The 19,586-nt window shown below is 45.3% G+C and overlaps 4 protein-coding genes across 4 annotated transcripts; 2 read left to right on the top strand and 2 right to left on the bottom strand.

Annotated features, from left to right (window-relative positions):
* Window positions 1-69: 69 nt before the first annotated feature.
* On the bottom strand, window positions 70-7,815 carry mib2 (mind bomb 2). The gene is made up of 6 exons (XM_017089425.4): window positions 7,480-7,815; window positions 6,666-6,777; window positions 3,855-4,022; window positions 2,786-3,455; window positions 2,564-2,726; window positions 70-2,501 (listed from the first exon to the last, which is right to left on the bottom strand). The coding sequence occupies exons 2-6, from the start codon at window positions 6,730-6,732 to the stop codon at window positions 420-422; spliced, it is 3,150 nt and encodes a 1,049-aa protein (XP_016944914.2). The 5' UTR covers window positions 6,733-6,777; window positions 7,480-7,815; the 3' UTR covers window positions 70-419.
* A 73-nt stretch (window positions 7,816-7,888) lies between these two features.
* On the top strand, window positions 7,889-8,831 carry LOC108020976 (uncharacterized protein C1orf50 homolog). The gene is made up of 4 exons (XM_017089426.4): window positions 7,889-8,062; window positions 8,120-8,277; window positions 8,332-8,493; window positions 8,558-8,831. Exons 1-4 carry the CDS (start codon window positions 8,008-8,010, stop codon window positions 8,747-8,749), a joined length of 567 nt encoding a protein of 188 aa, XP_016944915.3. The 5' UTR covers window positions 7,889-8,007; the 3' UTR covers window positions 8,750-8,831.
* Window positions 8,832-8,978: 147 nt separating this feature from the next.
* Window positions 8,979-11,714, top strand: hook (hook microtubule tethering protein). Its single transcript, XM_017089851.4, has 6 exons — window positions 8,979-9,981; window positions 10,093-10,653; window positions 10,713-10,831; window positions 10,984-11,036; window positions 11,099-11,275; window positions 11,328-11,714. The coding sequence occupies exons 1-6, from the start codon at window positions 9,091-9,093 to the stop codon at window positions 11,564-11,566; spliced, it is 2,040 nt and encodes a 679-aa protein (XP_016945340.1). The 5' UTR covers window positions 8,979-9,090; the 3' UTR covers window positions 11,567-11,714.
* Sidpn (similar to Deadpan) lies at window positions 11,610-15,370 on the bottom strand. Its single transcript, XM_017089852.4, has 3 exons — window positions 14,978-15,370; window positions 13,931-14,242; window positions 11,610-13,274 (listed from the first exon to the last, which is right to left on the bottom strand). Exons 1-3 carry the CDS (start codon window positions 15,024-15,026, stop codon window positions 12,106-12,108), a joined length of 1,530 nt encoding a protein of 509 aa, XP_016945341.3. The 5' UTR covers window positions 15,027-15,370; the 3' UTR covers window positions 11,610-12,105.
* Window positions 15,371-19,586: the final 4,216 nt, after the last annotated feature.

The following is a 19,586-nucleotide window of genomic DNA, read 5'->3' as shown; positions in this document are numbered from 1 at the left end:
TAAAAAACCAACCTGTTAAAAACGTTTCCCATGCCAACTTAAACATTGGTTAAAATCCACTCATTTGAATAATTTTGTATTTGTATATTTGCAATTAAATGACTATTAAATATCTTTATGCTTTTAGTTTGTTTCCTATTTTTTTATCGTTACCAGACATGGTTAAACGAGGCTAATAACTAGACACGTGAAGGGTGCACAATAATTTGTTTATGTATACTATGCCGTTGATAATCCGCGTAAAATTCGACGGTGATCAATAAATTATTAGTTCGAGTTGCACATGACACGGCAATGTGGGTGTGTGTGTTCAGTGTTTGTTTTGCGTATGTATATATACAAGCCACTTTGGTTGCTGGTTGAATTGCTGCTGATCCTGCTGTCGTTTCCGGTTCCGGTTCCAGTTCCGTATCCTCCGCTCAGTACAGGTTGATCTTCTTGAGTATTGTCTTGCGACACATGTGGCACGTCCGGAGCGTTTCGGCACAATGGGAGCATGCTCCGTGGCCGCAGAGGAAGGCCACATCCCGCTTTCGTTCCATGCAGATGCCGCAGAAGTGCGACTCTTCAAACTCCTGCACCTTGTTCTCCAGGTAGCGCAACAGATCCCCGGACGGCAGGCGGGTGGGATCACTGGGTGACGACGTGGATGTTGGCAGGGCCACTATCCGGCCGCTGGCTGTAAGACGCCGTTCTATGACCACCCCGCAGCGGAGGCACTTCTTCATTCGGATGCCGCACTCCTCGCAGGCGATCTGGTGCTGACACGGCTCGAAGCGCACCAACTGCAGGATCTCATTACAGACAATGCACTCCAGAGGACCGGACACGATCACCGGACTAGGGCTAGGACCTGCCGCCCCGGCCTCCAGTACCGTATTGCTCGAGCATGAGGTCACCGGGGGCTTGGGCGCCTTCTTGCGCGGAGCTACTTGCGGCGAGACGTTCTGCTGCACTGCGTCGGAGTTTAGTTTCTTTACACCCGGCGAGGCGGAGGGCGTGGATGGAGCTGCACCTGCTGCAGCCGATGGTATCTCGTTTGGCTTTGGCATTAGATCTAATTGCTGGCGCTGCGGTGGTGGTGGTGCTGCTACACTTCCATTTCCAGCTCCATTGGATTCAGCTCCTGTTACAGCAGAAACTTCCTCGCCGGCGGCAGTTGGTGCGGACATTTCCAGAGCTTGGAGGTTTCTAGGCAGTGACTCCACTTCGCCCTGCTGCCCGAAGATTAGCTGCCTGATGTTGCGGTCCGTAATCCATTCGAAAATGCTTGCATTGGCGTTGTTAAGCTCCACTCGACAGCCGGCCCTCGAAAGATAGATCAGGATGCTGTACATCAGTCGATCCTCGGCACGAACGCTCGTCTGCACTAGACTCAGGTAAAACTTGTGGATCTCAGGTGCCTCCTCGGGGTGCGGTTCGGCGGCAGACTGCAGATTGGACTTCTTAATCACGCACAAGTGCATGGCATTGTCCCCATCTTCGTCCTTGGCGTTTACGTCGCAGGAGAGCCGCACGAGTCGCTCGATCACGCCGGCATGGCCCTGGGAGACGGCCAGCAAGAAAGGCGTCTGCCGGCGATTGTTGCGTATATCCAACTCCGCTTGACCCTCGGTGACCAACGTTTCCACCACCTGAGCATGTCCGTTGAGAGCAGCCAAATGAAGGGCCGCAAAGCCATCGTCCTTGCGCACATTGACCAGCTGGCGGGAGAGCAACAAGATGCGCCGGGCCGCCACCACGTTGCCCTTAAGCGCTGCATGATGGAGCACGTTGAAGCCGCGGTTATTCTTCACCGTAAAGTCTAGGTTGGGCGCATTGCATAGTAACTCTACGACCTCCGTGTTCTCCTTGCCGATTGCATCGTGGAGCGCCGTATCACCGTACGAGTCCTGGATATTCACGTTGGCGTTGTGCTGTAGCAACTCGCGGACGCAGTGCGGCGTTTTCTTGTGCGCGCAGATGTGCAGTGCGGAGCAGTGGCTCGAGTTGAGGAAGTTCACCTCGGCACCGTGCTGCAACAGCACACGCATCGTGGCCGGTTGATTGCCGAAGGCTGCGTAATGCAGGGCGGAGTCGCCCTCCTTGTCGACCGCATTCACGTTGGCACCCTTGGAGATGAGGTAGCTGACAAGGTCGACGTAACCCTGGTGCGAGGCAACCTGAATACAAGCTTTGCCACCACTCATTACGTCCACCTGGCCGGGATTCACGTCCAGGTACTGGCGGACGAAATCCAAATGGCCCTGGGCGGCCTCCCGAACCAGCTTGTCGGCAACCGAACTGCCCGATAGCCCCGAGAGCGGTGTCATCACATGGTCCGCTCGCCGGTGGCTCAGGTCCATCATGCTGTTGGAGCGCTCAGCTGCCGTTGCCAGGGGCGACCGTTCCAGTTTGACACATTTCGGATTCAACGTCCACTCGAAGCCGTCATCTAGTTGCTGGATGCGCAGATCGCCGTCAGAGTACACCTTCACAACCTTGCAAATTTTGCCCAGGGCCTGAAAGGGGATTTTATGTTAGAAATGATATAATTTTAAGGATCTTACAAAACTCCACTTACGTGTCGCATGATTTCGATCCATTCGCCGTGGCCCTTCTGCAGCTGCTGCACTTTGTTGGCATCATTGATAATGGTGACCAGATCACCGACGCGAAAAGAGACAACCTTTACAAGAGCGGCGGGATGGAAGGTCCAACGATTGGGACAGTTCTCATACTGGACACTGTTGGGATTACCATTGTTAGAGACTCAAATAAATGTAAAAGTATTGCGTATACCCACCGTATGTCGCCTTTGTCCGTGATGCGATGTACGGTGCCCAGTTTGGACAAGTGCTCGACCATGCGCGGATTCCATCCTCCGTGGCCCTGCTGCAACTTCATCAGGGCATCAACCTCCAGGCACACCTTGACGCGGTCGCCCACGGAGAAGCTTGGCTTCACCATCGGCGCCACCGGCTGCAACTCCTCCGGCTGACCCAAAACGGGCATGTGGTCCTTGTAGTAGTGACCGCCGCAAGTGGCAGTTATGTACTTGAGGTCCACGTTGCCCTTGTGGCCCAGACGGTAGACGTTCGTCGATCCGGTTACCCACGAAACGTTGGCTACGCTGCGACACGATTCGTTGTCCCAGCCCCGGATTTCCATTACCCGTCCCGTTTTACCCTCGCCGCCGTCCTGTTCGCTCCACTCCCAGTCAGGACCACGCACCACCTTGGCGCCCACGAAGATGCCGCGCAACTGGATGCGCTTGGAGCCCTTTCTCGTCGGTACTCGCACACCCAGCGAATTGGGAGAGGTGTAGCGGACGAAGGGGTGCTCCAGGTCGTGCAGATCCTCCGCGTAGCAGTAGGCGCACAGATGGTAGTTGGCACACTGAGCGCACTTAAATACTATGCCGGCGATGCCCGCCTTGGAACAGCCATCGCAGACGACATTCGAGTGACGAACTCCTGCGAATACATAATTAAGTGAAGATATGTTAAAAAATGTTTTTTAAGAATTTCAAGAATTTTCATGATAAACAATATTTTTAATTCTTTCCTTTTTTTATATTGAAAAAACAGTTCGAATTTTTTTACGCTTCTTCAGAACAAATAATGCAAGCAATTTAAAAATGGTTTAAGGAAATAAGAAATCTTTTATAGTGGATTTTAAAATAAATTTAATTAAGGTTAGCCTGCAGGACTACACTTTCGAATAATATAAGAAAATAATCCAATTATGACTCATTGATACTCTAAAATTATTAATTTTCGATCAAAAGCAAATAAATACTTATCAGTTGCCATTTTTCCTACGTAGTTCTTAAATTCCCAGAATAATTCCCTTAAAATCACATTGTCACTTACCAACTTGAGCATTATCCACAATTATCAAGTCGTACTGGTTCTGGTAGCCCACCCGGTAGTTGGTCCGGTGTCCGGAATCCCAGTTGACAACGACGGTGTTTTCCGGCGAGTGTGTCGATCCACAGCGTCCGATTTCGCAAACGGTTCCAACGTGACCTTCTCCGTCGTCTGTTGCGTAAGCAATGAAACAAAGTTGGAAGCGATGTGATGTTAGTTGGCGAGATGTGGTGGGGAATCTATAGAGCTGCAGCCAGGCTCCTCCTTGGGCTGCATTATGTGCATATCCACATCCACATCCGGTGGATATCAGACATATGCAACGCACACTTCCCCCTCATAAACAACGCGCCATGACTATAAATATCCACAATCATTGACTCGGGCTCGGGCTCCAAGCGGATTTTTGTTATGCACTCGAACTCGGACGTGCAGCTGCTCTATAATTACCCCAAAACACGGGTGTGGATGTGGAGACGTTCTCTAGAGGGTGACATTTGATGTTGGCTGGGGAGGAATGGGGGCACCGATGGCTCTGCTCTCAACTAAAACTTTTGTTTATGTCTATTTTCAACGCACCCCAGCAGAAGGAATACCAAGGCCCAAAAATAAACTCTCCACATTCTCCCCAATCTAAAGGCACGCTGGAACTAAGAACTCGCGCGATCCCCACCCGGTGACTAAAAATAAACACTCCAAAAAGGTTGGAGACAAAATGGCACGCGCCCTTGCCGCCTGATGCGATGGCCAGACATATGTATATAACACATGCTGCAGGCTTTTTGCCGTAGGGGAAAAACTGCGTTTCGAGAAGGAAGGAACACATACCATGACCTAATCCATGTGTGCATTCACTGCAGCCATGTGCAGCTGTAGTTGTAGCCTGTCCAATAGGCTCAAAGCATTACTCAACAAAAACTGTTTCTATAAACACCCAGTATTTCTCACTTTTTATATCGACTAGAGTTTAAAAGCCACAGTAGATAACAGGATAGCACTTAAGCATTTAAATTGATTCATGAAAGTCCTGACGTGTTTGATAAATATAATCGTACTTGTTATCTTGAATCCAAATTCTTGACCATTATGAATATAGCGATAAGACATTTTAAAAGTAACGCAGAAATATTTTAAATTGAAGTTTTTTGACATCCGGTTGCAGAAATAGAATCAACAAAGCTTTTGGGAATACAACGTTTATAAAGCCAGAAATAATTAGAAACTTAAAAATTGTACTTTTTATTTATCTAAGCCATATTGTAAAATAAAATTTTTCGATGTATTTTAGAAATTATAAATTATTGGACCATTTAAGAAACTAACTATTAAAATGTTATTAGATTATAATAATTATTGCATGGTTAAAAAACATGAATATATAAAGACCCTTTTTTCAAAGTGTTTAACTCTTTTTCAATTAAAATCTGATTACCAAGTATACGGCGGGCGGTTTTTCAAGCTTTTGAAATGGTAAAAGCATTACCAACTAATTGTTTGTAATAAGTACATATAATATGAATTTTTTCCAGCTAAAGACAATTAATTCAATTAAAAACTACGCAATATTATTGTTTGGTGGGCAGCTGCCTACGGGCGTGTTTACCTGCCACGTAGGGTGCCTTAGTGTATATGTACTATCGAGAACCGCACATCCCCGCCATATATGTATGAGCCATAAAACGAAGCGACGAAAGCAGAAGCAATTGGTAAGCGCAAGAATTTCGCTGCTGCGGCAGTGAGTGTTGCTAAAAATAGCGAGGCGCGTCCTCTTTACATACAACAACGCCCCGAGCAACACAAGCGGACACGGACGTACACCCCACCGTCCCGCCGCCCCCTAAAACCCACCCCCCCTCCCCTGCCGACCCTCCACGGGTGCCAATGCCAAGTGAGTTGAGTTTCGGGTATACAGTAAATATCGGTCACGAAATAATTTCCTTCAAAATCGCATTTTCATTTAGAGCTACATTGAATTTGTTAGAATTTTTGAATACTTTCTTTATGGGTTGTAAAATTATTATATCACAATTTATCAGCTTTGTTCGTATCGCTAATAAAAAAATTTACGGATTTTGAAGTTTCAAAATATGTACCAAGTTTTATCAGCTTTTAGAAACAGCCAATTGAAATAAGATCTGGAGGTCTGCATCCATTTTAAGATTAAACACCAATAGAGCATATTTTATAATGAACTTTATAAATGACTAGCGAATGGGGCAACTGGGGAGTCCCAATAAATTTTGGCAAATCAGTTTACAGATATCAAAATCGAATGATAAGGTATTTTAGTAGTGTCATTTGGTGGTGCGTTGATTCATTGTTTTTTGATGCTAGGTTTGGTTTACATATAGATATTAAGCATTTTGAAATTTTATAAAAATGTTATCTTTAAATTCAATCAAAGTCTTATAGTATAAACTCGCAATCTGAACTTTTATAATAAAAGTGTTTTATGTTTAAATTACATTAATGAAATTATGTTTAAATGAAAATATATCAATTATCCAAACATAAGAATGAGTTTTATCTCAAGAATGTGCTAATTAATCCCTCTTTTTTTCTGTCGAGCTGATAAGATCCATCTAAACCCAAGTAAATATGAGTAAGCATGGTAATTTCAAAATTAATTTCGGATTTATTTATGAGTAGCATAGTCTTCCCCCACTAATCTTCACGGTACGCCGATTTCAGTCTATACTGCCTAACAAAAACACACGTATCTATAAACAGAGAGCGGATGGCAAGTTAATTCGCCCCTTTGGAGGTGGGTAAAGGTAAACAAGTTGGCTTGTGGCTGCCTGAGTGCGTTCTTACCTTGATTCGACCAGATCCAATTGGGTCCGCGCACCACTCGAATGCCGGGCGGAATGGAGGCTCGCATGGCGTTTGGTTGGCTCACTTTATGTAATTCCGTTTCAGCCGTTTCCTGCAAGGAGGATAGCATAGATGTGACATTTGACATTACTCGGAACGCGGAGTTTGATGGGACCTGGCTGATAATTGGGTCAACTAAATGGCGGCCCCGTCAGCGCATGACTAAAATGGAAGGGGAGAGGAGCATAATGGGGGAGGTGCCACGGAAATCTTTGAAGGTCTGAAGCCACTTAAAAAGGTGTATTACTGGATATAGCCAACTTAAAAGCAATTGTTAGCTTCTCGAGATTTCTATGACACCATATGTACTGGGATATCCATGTCCATCTGCGGAGCCAATGCCATTCGAATGCCAGATATGTATTGCCTCCCGATCGCCACAGTGCTTCGGTTCCGGGGAGTCCGAGGTTTTGTGGTGCGGGTGCAGCCCAGTAGCTCGTATGACGCATGCCGATAAGACAGATGGATATTTGTACATATGTACCGCCTGGGATTCCGAATCCAATGACGATTCCTCATCAACCCGTTGATAAAAAACCCAGCGCTGGTGTCACTTTTTGGTCAAGTAACCAAGTCATTCAAGGAATTGACCCGCATGTGTTGTTTACGAAAGTCCAAGCACTCACACACTCACGCCCGTTTTGACATCGCATATATATTTATCTGTATGTACATAAGTATATATGCAAAATCGGGTATCGGGAACAGCGATTATTATTGAGGGCACGGCTTTGGCTTTGGTTTTGGGGCTTACCAATGCAATTTGTGATACTGTCGCTGTGCTCCAGCTGTTTGCAATGAAAAACTTTAAGTTCTCGGGCCTTTATTGGTGCATTTTATGCGCGCGTGCGCTTTTTATTGGGCATTTAGTGTTTCCTTTCGCTAAAATGCAGGGGCACCGTTGCTACGGTGAGCAAAAGGGGTCATAGTTCACTCGAACGCGATTCGTTTTTCGCACTTTTCTAACACGCCGAAACCGCACAATTCGTCCAAGCTCTCAAGCACATTACAATTTGATAGTTTATTGGCCAAAATTCCAATTTTGCTAGCACTAAAAAATACAACTACAATTTGGGTCTGCTTCTTCCTTCTTTCTAAAGGTGGCCGTGCAAAACTACAGCTGCAGTCGATAGTAATCGATAGGCAGTAGTGTAATCGATGGCCGAGACTGAAATATCAACAACACGAACACATGTTAATTTGTTTTTGGCCGTCTATAGATTAAATTTAGTTGTTTACTAAGGTCTGCTTGGTTGTTTTACTTTATGATCGTAGGCGTGTGATGAAAAGGGTTGCTGAAATGGACCAACTAACGTATCAAACAGCTGTTAAGAAGGGTAAATCGACGTTATACAAGACCTTGGTGGTATAAAATTAACATACAATTTTTGCAGCCCAACTGGTCGAGAGGAATCCCCAATTGCAGTTGGATCCATTGCGCGTTTCTATGCACCAGGAGGAGGATATCATAGCCTTGGCCCAACAGATCCAAAATGCAGACAAACAATTGAAAAACACTACTTGCCATAAGCTGGGGGTTATAATGGAGCAGGTTAGTCCATTACAGTCTTTAACTATACTTAAAGTACTAATACTACTTTAATAGATCAAGATGCTTCAGGCCCAGGCCATGGATATATTAAAAGAGTCCGGTCTCAACCAAGAACTGCATAGTGCGGCCTGCAACTTCACCAAAAAACCCGGGCAGATCTACCATCTTTATCAAAGGGCATCGGGTCAAAACTATTTCAGCATGCTATCACCGGAAGTACGTTTTGTTTTTAAAGATCTGTTGAAAAATCATTGTATTATATTCTATTATTCTATTATAGGAATGGAATCTATCGGTTGACCAGACGTTTAAAGGCAGCTACAGGTTGGAATTCGATTTGAGCTGGACCCCAGTGGATAAGATTAAGGAGCAGGATGAGAAACTCAAGTGGGCAGAGCAATGTATGCAAAAGGCTCTGGAAAGTGGGCGCGGTTCGGCTATGGCCATTGACTTTAATATAAGTAATGATTAAAATAATATAAATTAAATGAGTAAATGGTGATTATATTTCGAGTTTTTTAACAACCAAATATTACGTTATTTGCCAGACGATAGTATATAATTTTTATTAAGAAAAATACAATTTAAAAAATAAATGGTTTGTAAATATTTTTTAAATAAATTAAAATGATAAAAGCGTTCGATTATTTCCAATCGATAGGGCAAGTGCATCTCGTTGCCTATCGATAGCTGCAGTTCGATTTATGTTTCTGTTTTGCTTTCAGTGCAACAGCTGAGAGCTCTCTTTTTTGTGAAATTGTGCATATTTTTAGTTTGTTTTGTTTCGTTTAGCGTTTCGTTCCGACACGCAACATGTCCGCGCCCAAGAACGAGATGTACTACAGCCTGTTAGAGTGGTTCAAGACCCTCAATCTGAATGCTCCGCACGCAGATGCGGAATCTTTGGCCGACGGAGTAGCTCTGGCCCAGGCCCTGAATCAATTCGCCCCCGAATCTTTTACCGACGCCTGGCTGTCCAAGATCAAGGCCAGCGCCGTGGGCAGCAACTGGCGGCTGCGGATGAGCAACCTTAAGAAGGTGACGCAGTCGGTGTATGACTACTACAGCGAAGTGCTCAACCTCTCCCTGAGTGATTTCTCCAAGCCGGATCTGCAGAGGATTGCCGAGAAATGCGACCTGGGCGAACTGGAGCGCCTGTTGCAGCTGGTACTCGGGTGCGCCGTCAACTGTGCCAAGAAGCAGTCCTACATCACTGAGATCATGTGTCTGGAGGAGGAACTGCAGGCAAACATCATGCGAGCTCTACAGGAGCTGGAGACCACAAGGCAAGCCTCCTCGCCGGAGGGCGGTGTGGTCAGCTCCCTGTCGCGCAGCTCCCTTAGCGGAATTCTGGACACCAAGGCCGTGCAGGAGGAGCGCGACGCCATGGCTCAGAAATGCTTCGAGACCGAGAAGAAAATGCTGCTGCTTATTGACGAGAAAACAAACCTTCAGCAGGAGTTGCAAAAGCTGCAACAGGAGTTTGCCCGCCTGGAGCAACACTCCACGGTGATTGGAGATGATGGTGTCTCTTTGGGACCAGTCCAAGCCGGATCTGTACGCTACAACGAGCTGCGCCGCCAGCTGGACCTACTTAAGGAGGAACTGCTGCAGTCCGAAGGAGCCCGCGAAGACCTGAAACTCAAGGCCCAACAACAGGATACAGATCTGCTTCATATGCAAATGCGCATCGAGGAATTGATGGTACGGATTCCAAGAATCAATAAATTATTGTCCTATAGATCATCCTATATTTTCATGAATATGCAATATATTTCAAATTAAAATAATGTAAATGAAATTTTTTACCAACAGAAAAGCTCTGCTGAGGTAATCACTCTCAAGGACGAGGTCGACGTTCTACGGGAATCCAATGACAAACTTAAGATTTGTGAGGCCCAGCTTGACACGTACAAGAAGAAGCTAGAAGACTATAACGACCTGAAAAAGCAGGTCAAGATCCTGGAGGAGCGCAGCGCCGACTATGTACAACAGAATGCGCAGTTTGAGGAGGATGCCAAACGATATGCCAATACTAAAGGTCAGGTGGAATTGTTCAAGAAGGAGATCCAAGACCTGCATGCCAAGCTGGACGCCGAGAGCAGCAAGAACGTTAAACTCGAGTTTGACAACAAGAATCTGGAGGGCAAGAACCTAGCCCTGCAGCGGGCCAAGGACAGCCTGCTCAAGGAGCGCGATAATCTTCGCGAGACCGTCGACGAGCTGAAGTGCGGACAACTGTCCTCCAACTCGGCGCTGACTGGCACCACCGTTTCCCGGGAATTGCAGCCGTCTGCAACTGTGGAAAAACTACAGCGTCTGGAGGCGGAGAACAAGGCGCTACGCGAGGGGCAGGGTGGCCAGACAGCTTTGGCGGTGAGTCATGGCAGATAGTGTTATTTGGTAGCATTATAACCATATGTATTTTGTTGTAGCAACTTCTGGACGATGCCAACAAACGCTGCGAAAATTTGCGCGAGCAGCTTAAGACGGCCAATGAACGTATTCTTTCCCTATCGCATGCCTCCCAAAGCGATGATCCTATTTTAAAAGAGTAAGTTTAAATCACTCTTTAATACTCTTTAGTTCGATTTCTAAACATAAACCACTGTATTCTGAATGTGTTCTCATTTATTAATTTCATTCACTTATTAGTTCGCATTTTATATCATGATCTATTTCTCGTAAACCTTTCTTTTATCACAGGAGCGAGTTTGGCAAACAAATTAAACAGCTGATGGAGCTAAATGAGCAGAAGAGTGAGTCATAATTAAATTCCTATACGAAATAACAAAAGCCTATATTATTTTCATACACATAGCTCTTCAACTGGAGGAAGCCGTGACCCAGAGCACGTCTCTACAATGTAAGGTGACTCAGCTGGAAACGAATTTATCAGCACGTGAGCAAGAAATTCTGGTGTATGACGCCAAATACCGAAAATGCGTGGAGAAGGCCAAAGAGGTGATCAAGAGCATAGACCCGCGAATTGCCAGTGGTAAGTTATTGAACATACCACATAGATAAAATACTAAATGTTTATACCCTAGCACTAGATGCTAGTGTGCTGGAAAAGAGTGCTGATCTTGTCGAGGAGGAACCGAAGCCTAAGATGAGTGTGATGGAGGAGCAGCTGATGACCTCAGCCTTCTACAGGCTGGGTGTTAATGCCCAACGCGATGCAATCGACTCAAAGCTGGCCATCCTAATGGGCTCGGGCCAGACCTTCCTTGCCCGCCAGCGGCAGTCGGCACCTCGCAAATCCCTAAGTGCAATGAAATCAAAGTAGAAAGCATGAACCTGATGAGTAGCCTAAGTATCTTTCTTGTTTGAAATTTATATAAATAATATATATAATACAAGTATTTATTGGACCTCCGCATGGATCTATATCGTATTTATAGGATATACCTTAATAAAATAACTAAAATATTCAATCACTTATTTTTTGGTTTTTAGTGCAACCATAACTTAACTTCTTTCCCCAAGAAAAACCATTGCATTGTTTTGTAAATATTTTAGCTTTTAGTATTGAATTAAATACATTTAACGCAGAGTTGAGGGCGAAAACAAATGCACACATAAATGAAGGGGTCGCTCCACGTGGCTCTGGAACCCATCTTGTAGAGAGTCTCTTGGGCATTGGCACAGGTAGGAAATGCAATTCGGAAAGGAGCAGGAGCTACACAGACGAGCGGTAATAACAGTAGGTATCATCCTTTACTTGGCGATCAGTTGGGGTTGCGAACCGCCGGCTGCCGGCTGGATCTCGCTCAACTAACTGGTGCAGTCTACATACTTGGTACATAGGATCTCTGACCCACCGGTTCACCAGGGTCGCCACATGCTCTCATCCTGTCCAGCAGCTGCTGCCGCTGCAGCCGCCGCCGCCTGGGCCATGTAATGGTACTCCTCCTCCTGGCGTTGTCTTAAGGCCTGACGAGCTGCGTTGCTCGTCTGCGGGCGCGGACTGGTCACCGGAGCCTCGTTCTCATTCGAACCGATGCCACTCTCGGATCTGGGCGAGGATTGCTGCGTGGCGGGCATGGACTTGTGTTCCGACACAGAGACGCCGGAACTGACAGAGGCTGCCACAGAGGCGGGTCTCTCCTGGTGAACGGATGGCGTTCCCGCTCCGGAAGTGGCCATGGCGGAAACGTTGACACCGGCGGATGCGGCCACCGCCATGCTGTTGGCATAGGCTGCAGCCGCTGCGGCAGCCACATGAGCCGCCTCCAAGCCTCCAGGGAAATTGGGACTCAACTTGCCGGCCAAGTGGGGCTGAACCCTTTGCAACTCAATCAGCCGCTCGAAGTCCGTGCGAGTGGCTATCGGATCCACCAGGGGCTGGGCACTCAGGCCAAGGGCCGCCGCCAGTTGGACGTAGTGGGGCGGCAGGACCAGGACACCGTTGGCGGAGTCGGGTTGCTGCTGCACCTGCGCCTTCAGTTGCTGCTTGTACTGCTCCAGGACATTGGCGCACACCTTGTTGCGATCCTCCTCGTAGCTCAGCTCGCTGGGAACGGCTGCATCCTGCGGCGAAGGCTGACTTTGTGCCTGGCCCTGCACCTGAATCGGAATCGGAGTCTGCGCCTGCGCCTGGAGTCCACGATTGTTGTTTTCATCCTGCGGCGCCGGCGTGGGAGGTTGGGTTCTCTGCTCCATTGCCACCAACTTCAGGCCTTTGCTGTAGTCAAGGGGATTCGAGTCCTGACTGCTGTAGTCCAGCGAATGTTCCTCCGGTTGCGACTTCTTCGCGTGGTTCAGGTCAAAGCAGCTGCTGCTGCTGGGACTCTCCGCAAAGGTGGCCGTCGAGTGGGGACAGATCTCCACGTCGATCTCGGCGATGCACTGGTCCAAATGTCGCAGGAGTCGCGCCTTGGAGCCAGGCTCTGCCAAAGTGGGCATGGTGCCCAAAGGTGGCGGCTCCGGGGTGGCCAGGTATCGAGCCACCTCGCGAGCACAGTCCGTGTAACCCGCTCGGTATTTGTTAACCGCTGTAAGAAAGAAAAGATTCAAATATTACTACCCAAGTTTCTTTTTATGCATGTCCTCTCTGTAAATGTTAAAAAAAATTAACATTTTCTAGAGAATTAAAATAGGCTCTTGATTCTCTAAGCAAGTTATCATATCAGTACTCTTTGAAGTATGGGCGATATACAAAGGGACCATATATAATTAGGGGAAGGGAATATTTATTTTCGCTCAAAATATTATAGTTATTATCAAACGAAACAAAAAGAAAAATAATCAAATTGAGAATGCTGCTTAAGAGTAAATCGATCTTGAAATAAAAACTCGAACCAAGTTCGTACCAAGTTGAAACTTAACGTTTTTTCTCTGAGAGTTATTGTTCCTGATAAGATCTCCAGAATTTTCGAGTAAGGATATCTTAAAACCGTTTGACCACCTTACGTCCCGTAATAGTCCCGAGTATTAATCATTCCTTACAATATTCCTATAGAAATTCTGGTTTGAAGTTTTTTCTAAGACTCCACAATATATTTTTATTCGAAGAACATTTTATTTGTTGTAAAGATTTTTAAAGACGTATTCACAAGTTTTTTATAATAAAATGCTGAACCAATTAAATATAAATCCTTAAAACAACTTGGGGATAAAAGGATGTTCCCTAATCCTGGATTATACTCACTGGGATCATCGAGATTGCGATGCCGTTGAAAGTGACGGACGGTCAGTTCCAGGATGTCCGCCTTCTCCAGCTTGGTGTGCTTCGCCTGGCCCTCGCCGTTCTTGGCATTCTGGCTCTTGGTGGACTCGAGGATGAGGGCCTTCAGGATGGCCAGGCTCTGGTTGATGCGCGCCCGCCGACGCTTCTCCATGAGTGGTTTGTTTGTCCGCTTGCTGATGTCCTGCGACGAGGTCACATTCTGCGTGGAGCTGACCAGCCCGATGGATTTTATGCCGCTGCCATTGGTTGAGCCGGCGGCGGTGAATCCGATGCCTGGTCGAAGTATAAGTAGGGTAAATTTAATTAATAACTTGTAATCCAGGTGATTTTCCTTAGACAGCGGTGCAATAGATTTTAGCAAATGCAAGTTGCTGTAATTGGTTTATTTAGTTTAGTTTTTGAGAAACTTTGAAAATTGTACTATAATGTTTTTCCTTGTATTGCATTAAATTGGACTCATAGGAGCCCAATATTTTAGTTGGTAAATTGAATAAGGCCTTTAACGTGGTTAATTAATGAGCACATAGTGCGTGCTGGGGAATATATGAAAATGTTTTTAAAATTTATTTTTGGCTGGAAATAATTTCTCCTTACGTTTCTGTTGTTGGTTGATTAAATAATAATAACACTTATTCATGCTTTTCAAAAGTAGTGAACCAAAATGTTGTAATATTTAAGCACTGTTTAATAATGAAATTATACACATATTGGCCACAGGTGTCCTTTTTTTTTGCAGAAACAGTGATTTCAACTTTGTTTAACCGTCATATAATATAATATAGTGAGTCACTGACTGGTTGATTGACACGTGATATATTGTTCAATCACTGATAGACAGAATATTTATACTTCTCATTTAATTTTTGTAATAGTTCAATTAAATCTTTTTGTATTCTTTATTTTTAAATCACTTTAGAAGTTTATATATCGTACAGAAAATGTTTTTCAACAGTTTAAAGTTAAAATTGTTAAACTTATTTCTTTATTGGATAGAACATTGTATTTTACCAGGTGCTGATTTATTTTTCGAGTAATCCTTATCACGTTTTGCTGTCATTTTCTCATTTTTACGAAATCCAAAAGAAATCGTTGTCCGTTAGTTAGAAATAAATCGTTCTCCTTTTTTGATTTTATTTTAAATAATTTCGAGTTGTTTAGTTTTAGAGTCCGCGCCAACAATTACGTCTTTTGGGTGGTTGACAAAACGAAGAATTCCGCTCGACAAGGACACACGTCCGCACTGTTCGAGGATGCACGGCTAACTGAAGGCGAGGACCAAAAACAATTGCGACTTTTCACTTCGTCGCTTGTCGGCTGTCGTCTGACTGGCAACTGGGCTTTTCCCGATTTTCCGCTGCCGCGTGCGCTTGGTTTGTGCAAAATTTCCCGACTGAAATGCTTGGTTAGCTCATGTTGCTGCCGTTGCTGTTGCTGCTGTTGGTGTTGCTGTTGCTGCTGCTGATGTTGCTGCTGGCAGTGGCACGAGCCGTCGTCGTCGTCGTGTGGCGCAGCAACCAAAGCAGATTGGAGTCAACCGACAATAAAAGCAACAACAACAACAACAACAGCAGAAACAGCAACAGCAATCAGCAGGAGCGGCAGCAGCAACAAAGCCTGTGGATGTGGATGTGGCAGCAACAGCAACAGCAACGCCTGGCTGACTGCCACGTTAATGGTGGTTGTGGTAATGGTTGCCCCACCGACCTCCACACACACAAGCGCACACACACATTTGGCGAAGAGCTTAACGACGCAGCGCAGGCATGTTGCCAGTGGGCGGTGGGTGGTTGGGCGGTTGGGCGGAGGGATTGGTGGCGCGCTGGCTGCGGCAAATGTCAGGCAGCCCAAGCGACAAGCCGGATCGACGTGCCGCCACTTGGACGGACGGCGTGACCATGTCTGGCTTTCACACACACACACACACACACCCGTACTCAGTCATAGACACAGGAACCCACACACAGGCATACAAATCAATTCGCTTAGGCGCAAATAGGAAATCACCCAGCAAACATGGCGGATGAGTGTTATTTGGTTAGCGAATGCAGAGCATACTTTTGAGGGCAACATTTAGATTTTAGCTTGCAGTCTTACTGTTCGGTTTTATATTATATATTTAATTATAATTTATTACCATGGGGTAGGAGGCAATTAATATAAAACTTGCTTACAAAAAATCCTACCTTTTCACTTCTAAGAAAGCATCTTATGATACGTAATCTTAAAAGGAGCACTGATAAAAATGATATGTAATATCATATCAAATATAATGCTATCTCGGTTTTAACCAAACTTTCTTTTAACTCTTAACTTTCTTTTTTGATTTTAAGGAATCCCAAAAAAAAATTGAAACCCAAGGAATACAATTTCTCAATAAAATTGATTTTTAAAGTTATTGTGTGTACCTGTTTTTCAGCCAAACTTTCTTTTAACTCTTAACTTTCTTTTTTGATTTTAAGGAATCCCAAAAAAAAATTGAAACCCAAGGAATACAATTTCTCAATAAAATTGATTTTTAAAGTTATTGTGTGTACCTGTTTTTCAGCTTCTAATTTCGAACTGCACTTTGTTTTCCTTTTTTTTTAATTCTTTATTTCAAAATTAGTTAAAATAGAAGAATACATTCCTTGTCCTTGCCTTCAGTTATTTAATATTTACTTAAATAACAAATTTGCAATCTCATAATTTTAAAATCCCTTGAAAATACCTCGGACTTCGAATCGCACTTCGTTTTCTTTTTATTTTAATTCTTTGTTTATAAAACAGCTAAAATATATGATTAAGTTCCAAGTCCTTGCCTAGAGGAATTGAATAATCCTCTGAATATAATCAGTTGATTGAAAATCTCTTACACATTTTGTTCACTGGGTTGGCTGCGTCAACGGCGTCAGCAGGCGGGTTAGCCGGAGTTGTGGCCTGCGGGCGACGGAGCAGAATCCTGCTCCTCCGACCGACGAACCGTGGGTCGTGCGGGGTCAGTGGGGATGTGGGTGGGTTGGGGATGGATGAGCGGGTGTGTGGGTGTTTGCTGTCGCTGACTTTGCCATTCGGCTGCCCGCATCGAAATCATAACACCAACGAGGCGAAACTTCTGCGGCGCAGCAGTCGTGGCAAATAATAAGCCAGGCCAGCGGAAAGCGGGGGAGGAGGAGTGTGCCGGGGGCAGGAGCAGTGGCAGTGGCTGTGGCAGTGGCAGGAGCAAAAACAGGAGCGGTGGCAGGAACCAGACGAAGACAACTGTGACAGCGGCAGTAGAAAGGACTATTAGATAAATACGCTTGCTGGTGCGAGTTTTTGGGGGCGCAATGCCGTGGCAACAAAGTTGATGGCTACAAATTGCCAGGGATGTGGGGACAGAGCTACAGCCACAGCCACATCCACTTCCACATCAGCCGGGGCTTAACAAGGTGCGCAACGCATTCCCCGTCGATTCAAACAGTCCAAACAGCCAACAACAAGTGCCCCAAACTGCCAGCCATACAATATGGAAATTCCACATTGCTGCAGTGCCCCTCATCCTCATCCTGATCCTCATCCTCATCCTCGTGACGTGTGTCGGATTCACGGGACAGGGACTCCGACTCCGCGAATATCCAAAACCAATCGAATTTGTACGTAACATAATGCGTCACAAGGTTGGCAGGATAATCGGAGCTTAGCTTAGCTCTTTTTTTCAACCGACGATGAGTGGCACTCACATGGTTGTACCACATTGCGGGTTTTCATATATCAGGAGCTATTTCGAAGAATGTGGTTTAAAGAGTTAAGGTTCGGAACTATAAATTGGGATCATTAGATATTTCTTTGAATTGATTTCAATTCAAACAGTCAAATCATTTTAATTCTTTCAATATATCTAAGGGTTCTAATATTTAATTTTCAATATTTAGTTTCATATATAGATACACAGGGTTGTTATGATATCACTTTACTTTAGATAAAGATATCTATAGGTCTCCCTGAAAGCCGCATTTCTTTAGCTTTTCATCTTTAGATTTTAATCTTTATGAAACCCATTATGACACTTGCTTAATTTTTGACTAGCTAACTGGATTTATTTAAGGCCCTTGTCAACAATATTTAACCACAAGTTAAACTAGGGTTTCATTAGTTCAGTACTTAAACTTATGGAAGGCTTTGTTTTACTAAATATTAACAGAGTTATTAAAATATAACTTTGAAATAGGGTTTTTAGGTGAGAATATCTATTTGTCCCCCTTCATTAACAACCCTATTCCCTTGGCTTTTCGGTGATTTAATTAAAATGATAACGGGAAGCAAAGCCACCTTATGGTTACGCAGAATTTCAAGTTCCAACACCTGAGCAGAATTTCTTCCCATGGCGAACCCAACCAGATTTCTATGAAATTTTAAGCGCCAATTTTGAAGGGCGGCGAAAACTGGGGAGGATAATGAGCAATTAGCAGCCGCAGCTTAAAGCTGAGGAAAGGCCCCCACTCAGAGGGACTCCAAGTGTGAGTCTCCTGGGTCGTTGGCACTCGGCGTGTTGGGTTTTTTATGCGGCTTGGCCAGGTGCAATCAGAGTTGAGCGCACAAACATGGTCGGGGTACAAAGAGCTCTCCAAACTACGCACCATGGATCGGGCTAAACGGGTAAGGGTGGGGGGTTGGATAATGCCGAGGATATAGGATGAGAACTGGCTACCCAATCCACTTGGCGCATGTTGCCAGCTGCCGTTGCCGCCAGCCAAATTACTGAACTGAACCGAACTGAACGATGACTTGAATGCTGCCCTCGCGGGTGGAGATTGGGTGCATGTGGAATGGTGGGTCGTACGGTGGGTGGCTCGGCTGCTCCGTGGGTCTGGGCCAGTCATGTGGTGCTGGCACACACATAAATCGTTTATAGCCACACCGAGACCAGGCAGTCCGCCACCAGCGTCATCATCGTCATCGCTAAAAGCCCTGCCACGACCCTGGTTCTGGGCTCCAGTTGTACGGCTTTGCCTCTCCGGCTTTCCACGCCACTCCACCCCGGCCCTTTCCCATTCATGCCCATCCATTTCGCCTTCTGTTCTGCCGAACCCCACTAGCTGCCGATGTTTCTGGTCGACTTGACAGGCCCCACTGCCACTGCCACGTCCCCAGAGCCACCACCACCAGCACCACTTCCACCTCCACCACCTCGGATAACCTCCAACCACCACCCACCCAGACGTGCGGGAGAAGTGGCAGTGTAACAGCCGGCAGCAGGCCACATGCAACCTTCGGCCACGGCTCGCTGACTGTGGGAAATGCCCTACCCGAGATGAGAGGCTACACTGCACCAAAAGTACCCTACATAACTTATTTCACAGAATAATAAATATAGTATGTGAAATGGAGGTGTTTTATTTATTGTTTAAGTTTAAAGTTAAGATTACGTGTCAAACAAAATTAGAAATGTAATATTTTGAATTCCGGATACTATGTGGAAAATATGGAAATTAACAAAAAACTGAAAATTGTATAATACGAGTATGAAGTTAAAAAATAAATTGTACGGTAAAGAATATTTAAATGTTTTTGGATCATTAATAAAATAGTTAGTAAAGTTTCAAACAAATGAAAACTTTCTAATTCTACTTTCTAAGTACATAACATAAATATAAGTATC

The sequence above is a fragment of the Drosophila suzukii genome, chromosome 2L (genome assembly GCF_043229965.1).
Source record: "Drosophila suzukii chromosome 2L, CBGP_Dsuzu_IsoJpt1.0, whole genome shotgun sequence".
In the NCBI taxonomy this organism is placed as follows: domain Eukaryota; kingdom Metazoa; phylum Arthropoda; class Insecta; order Diptera; family Drosophilidae; genus Drosophila; species Drosophila suzukii.
Note: the sequence above shows the minus strand (reverse complement) of the source record. Positions and strands in the feature narration are given on the sequence as shown.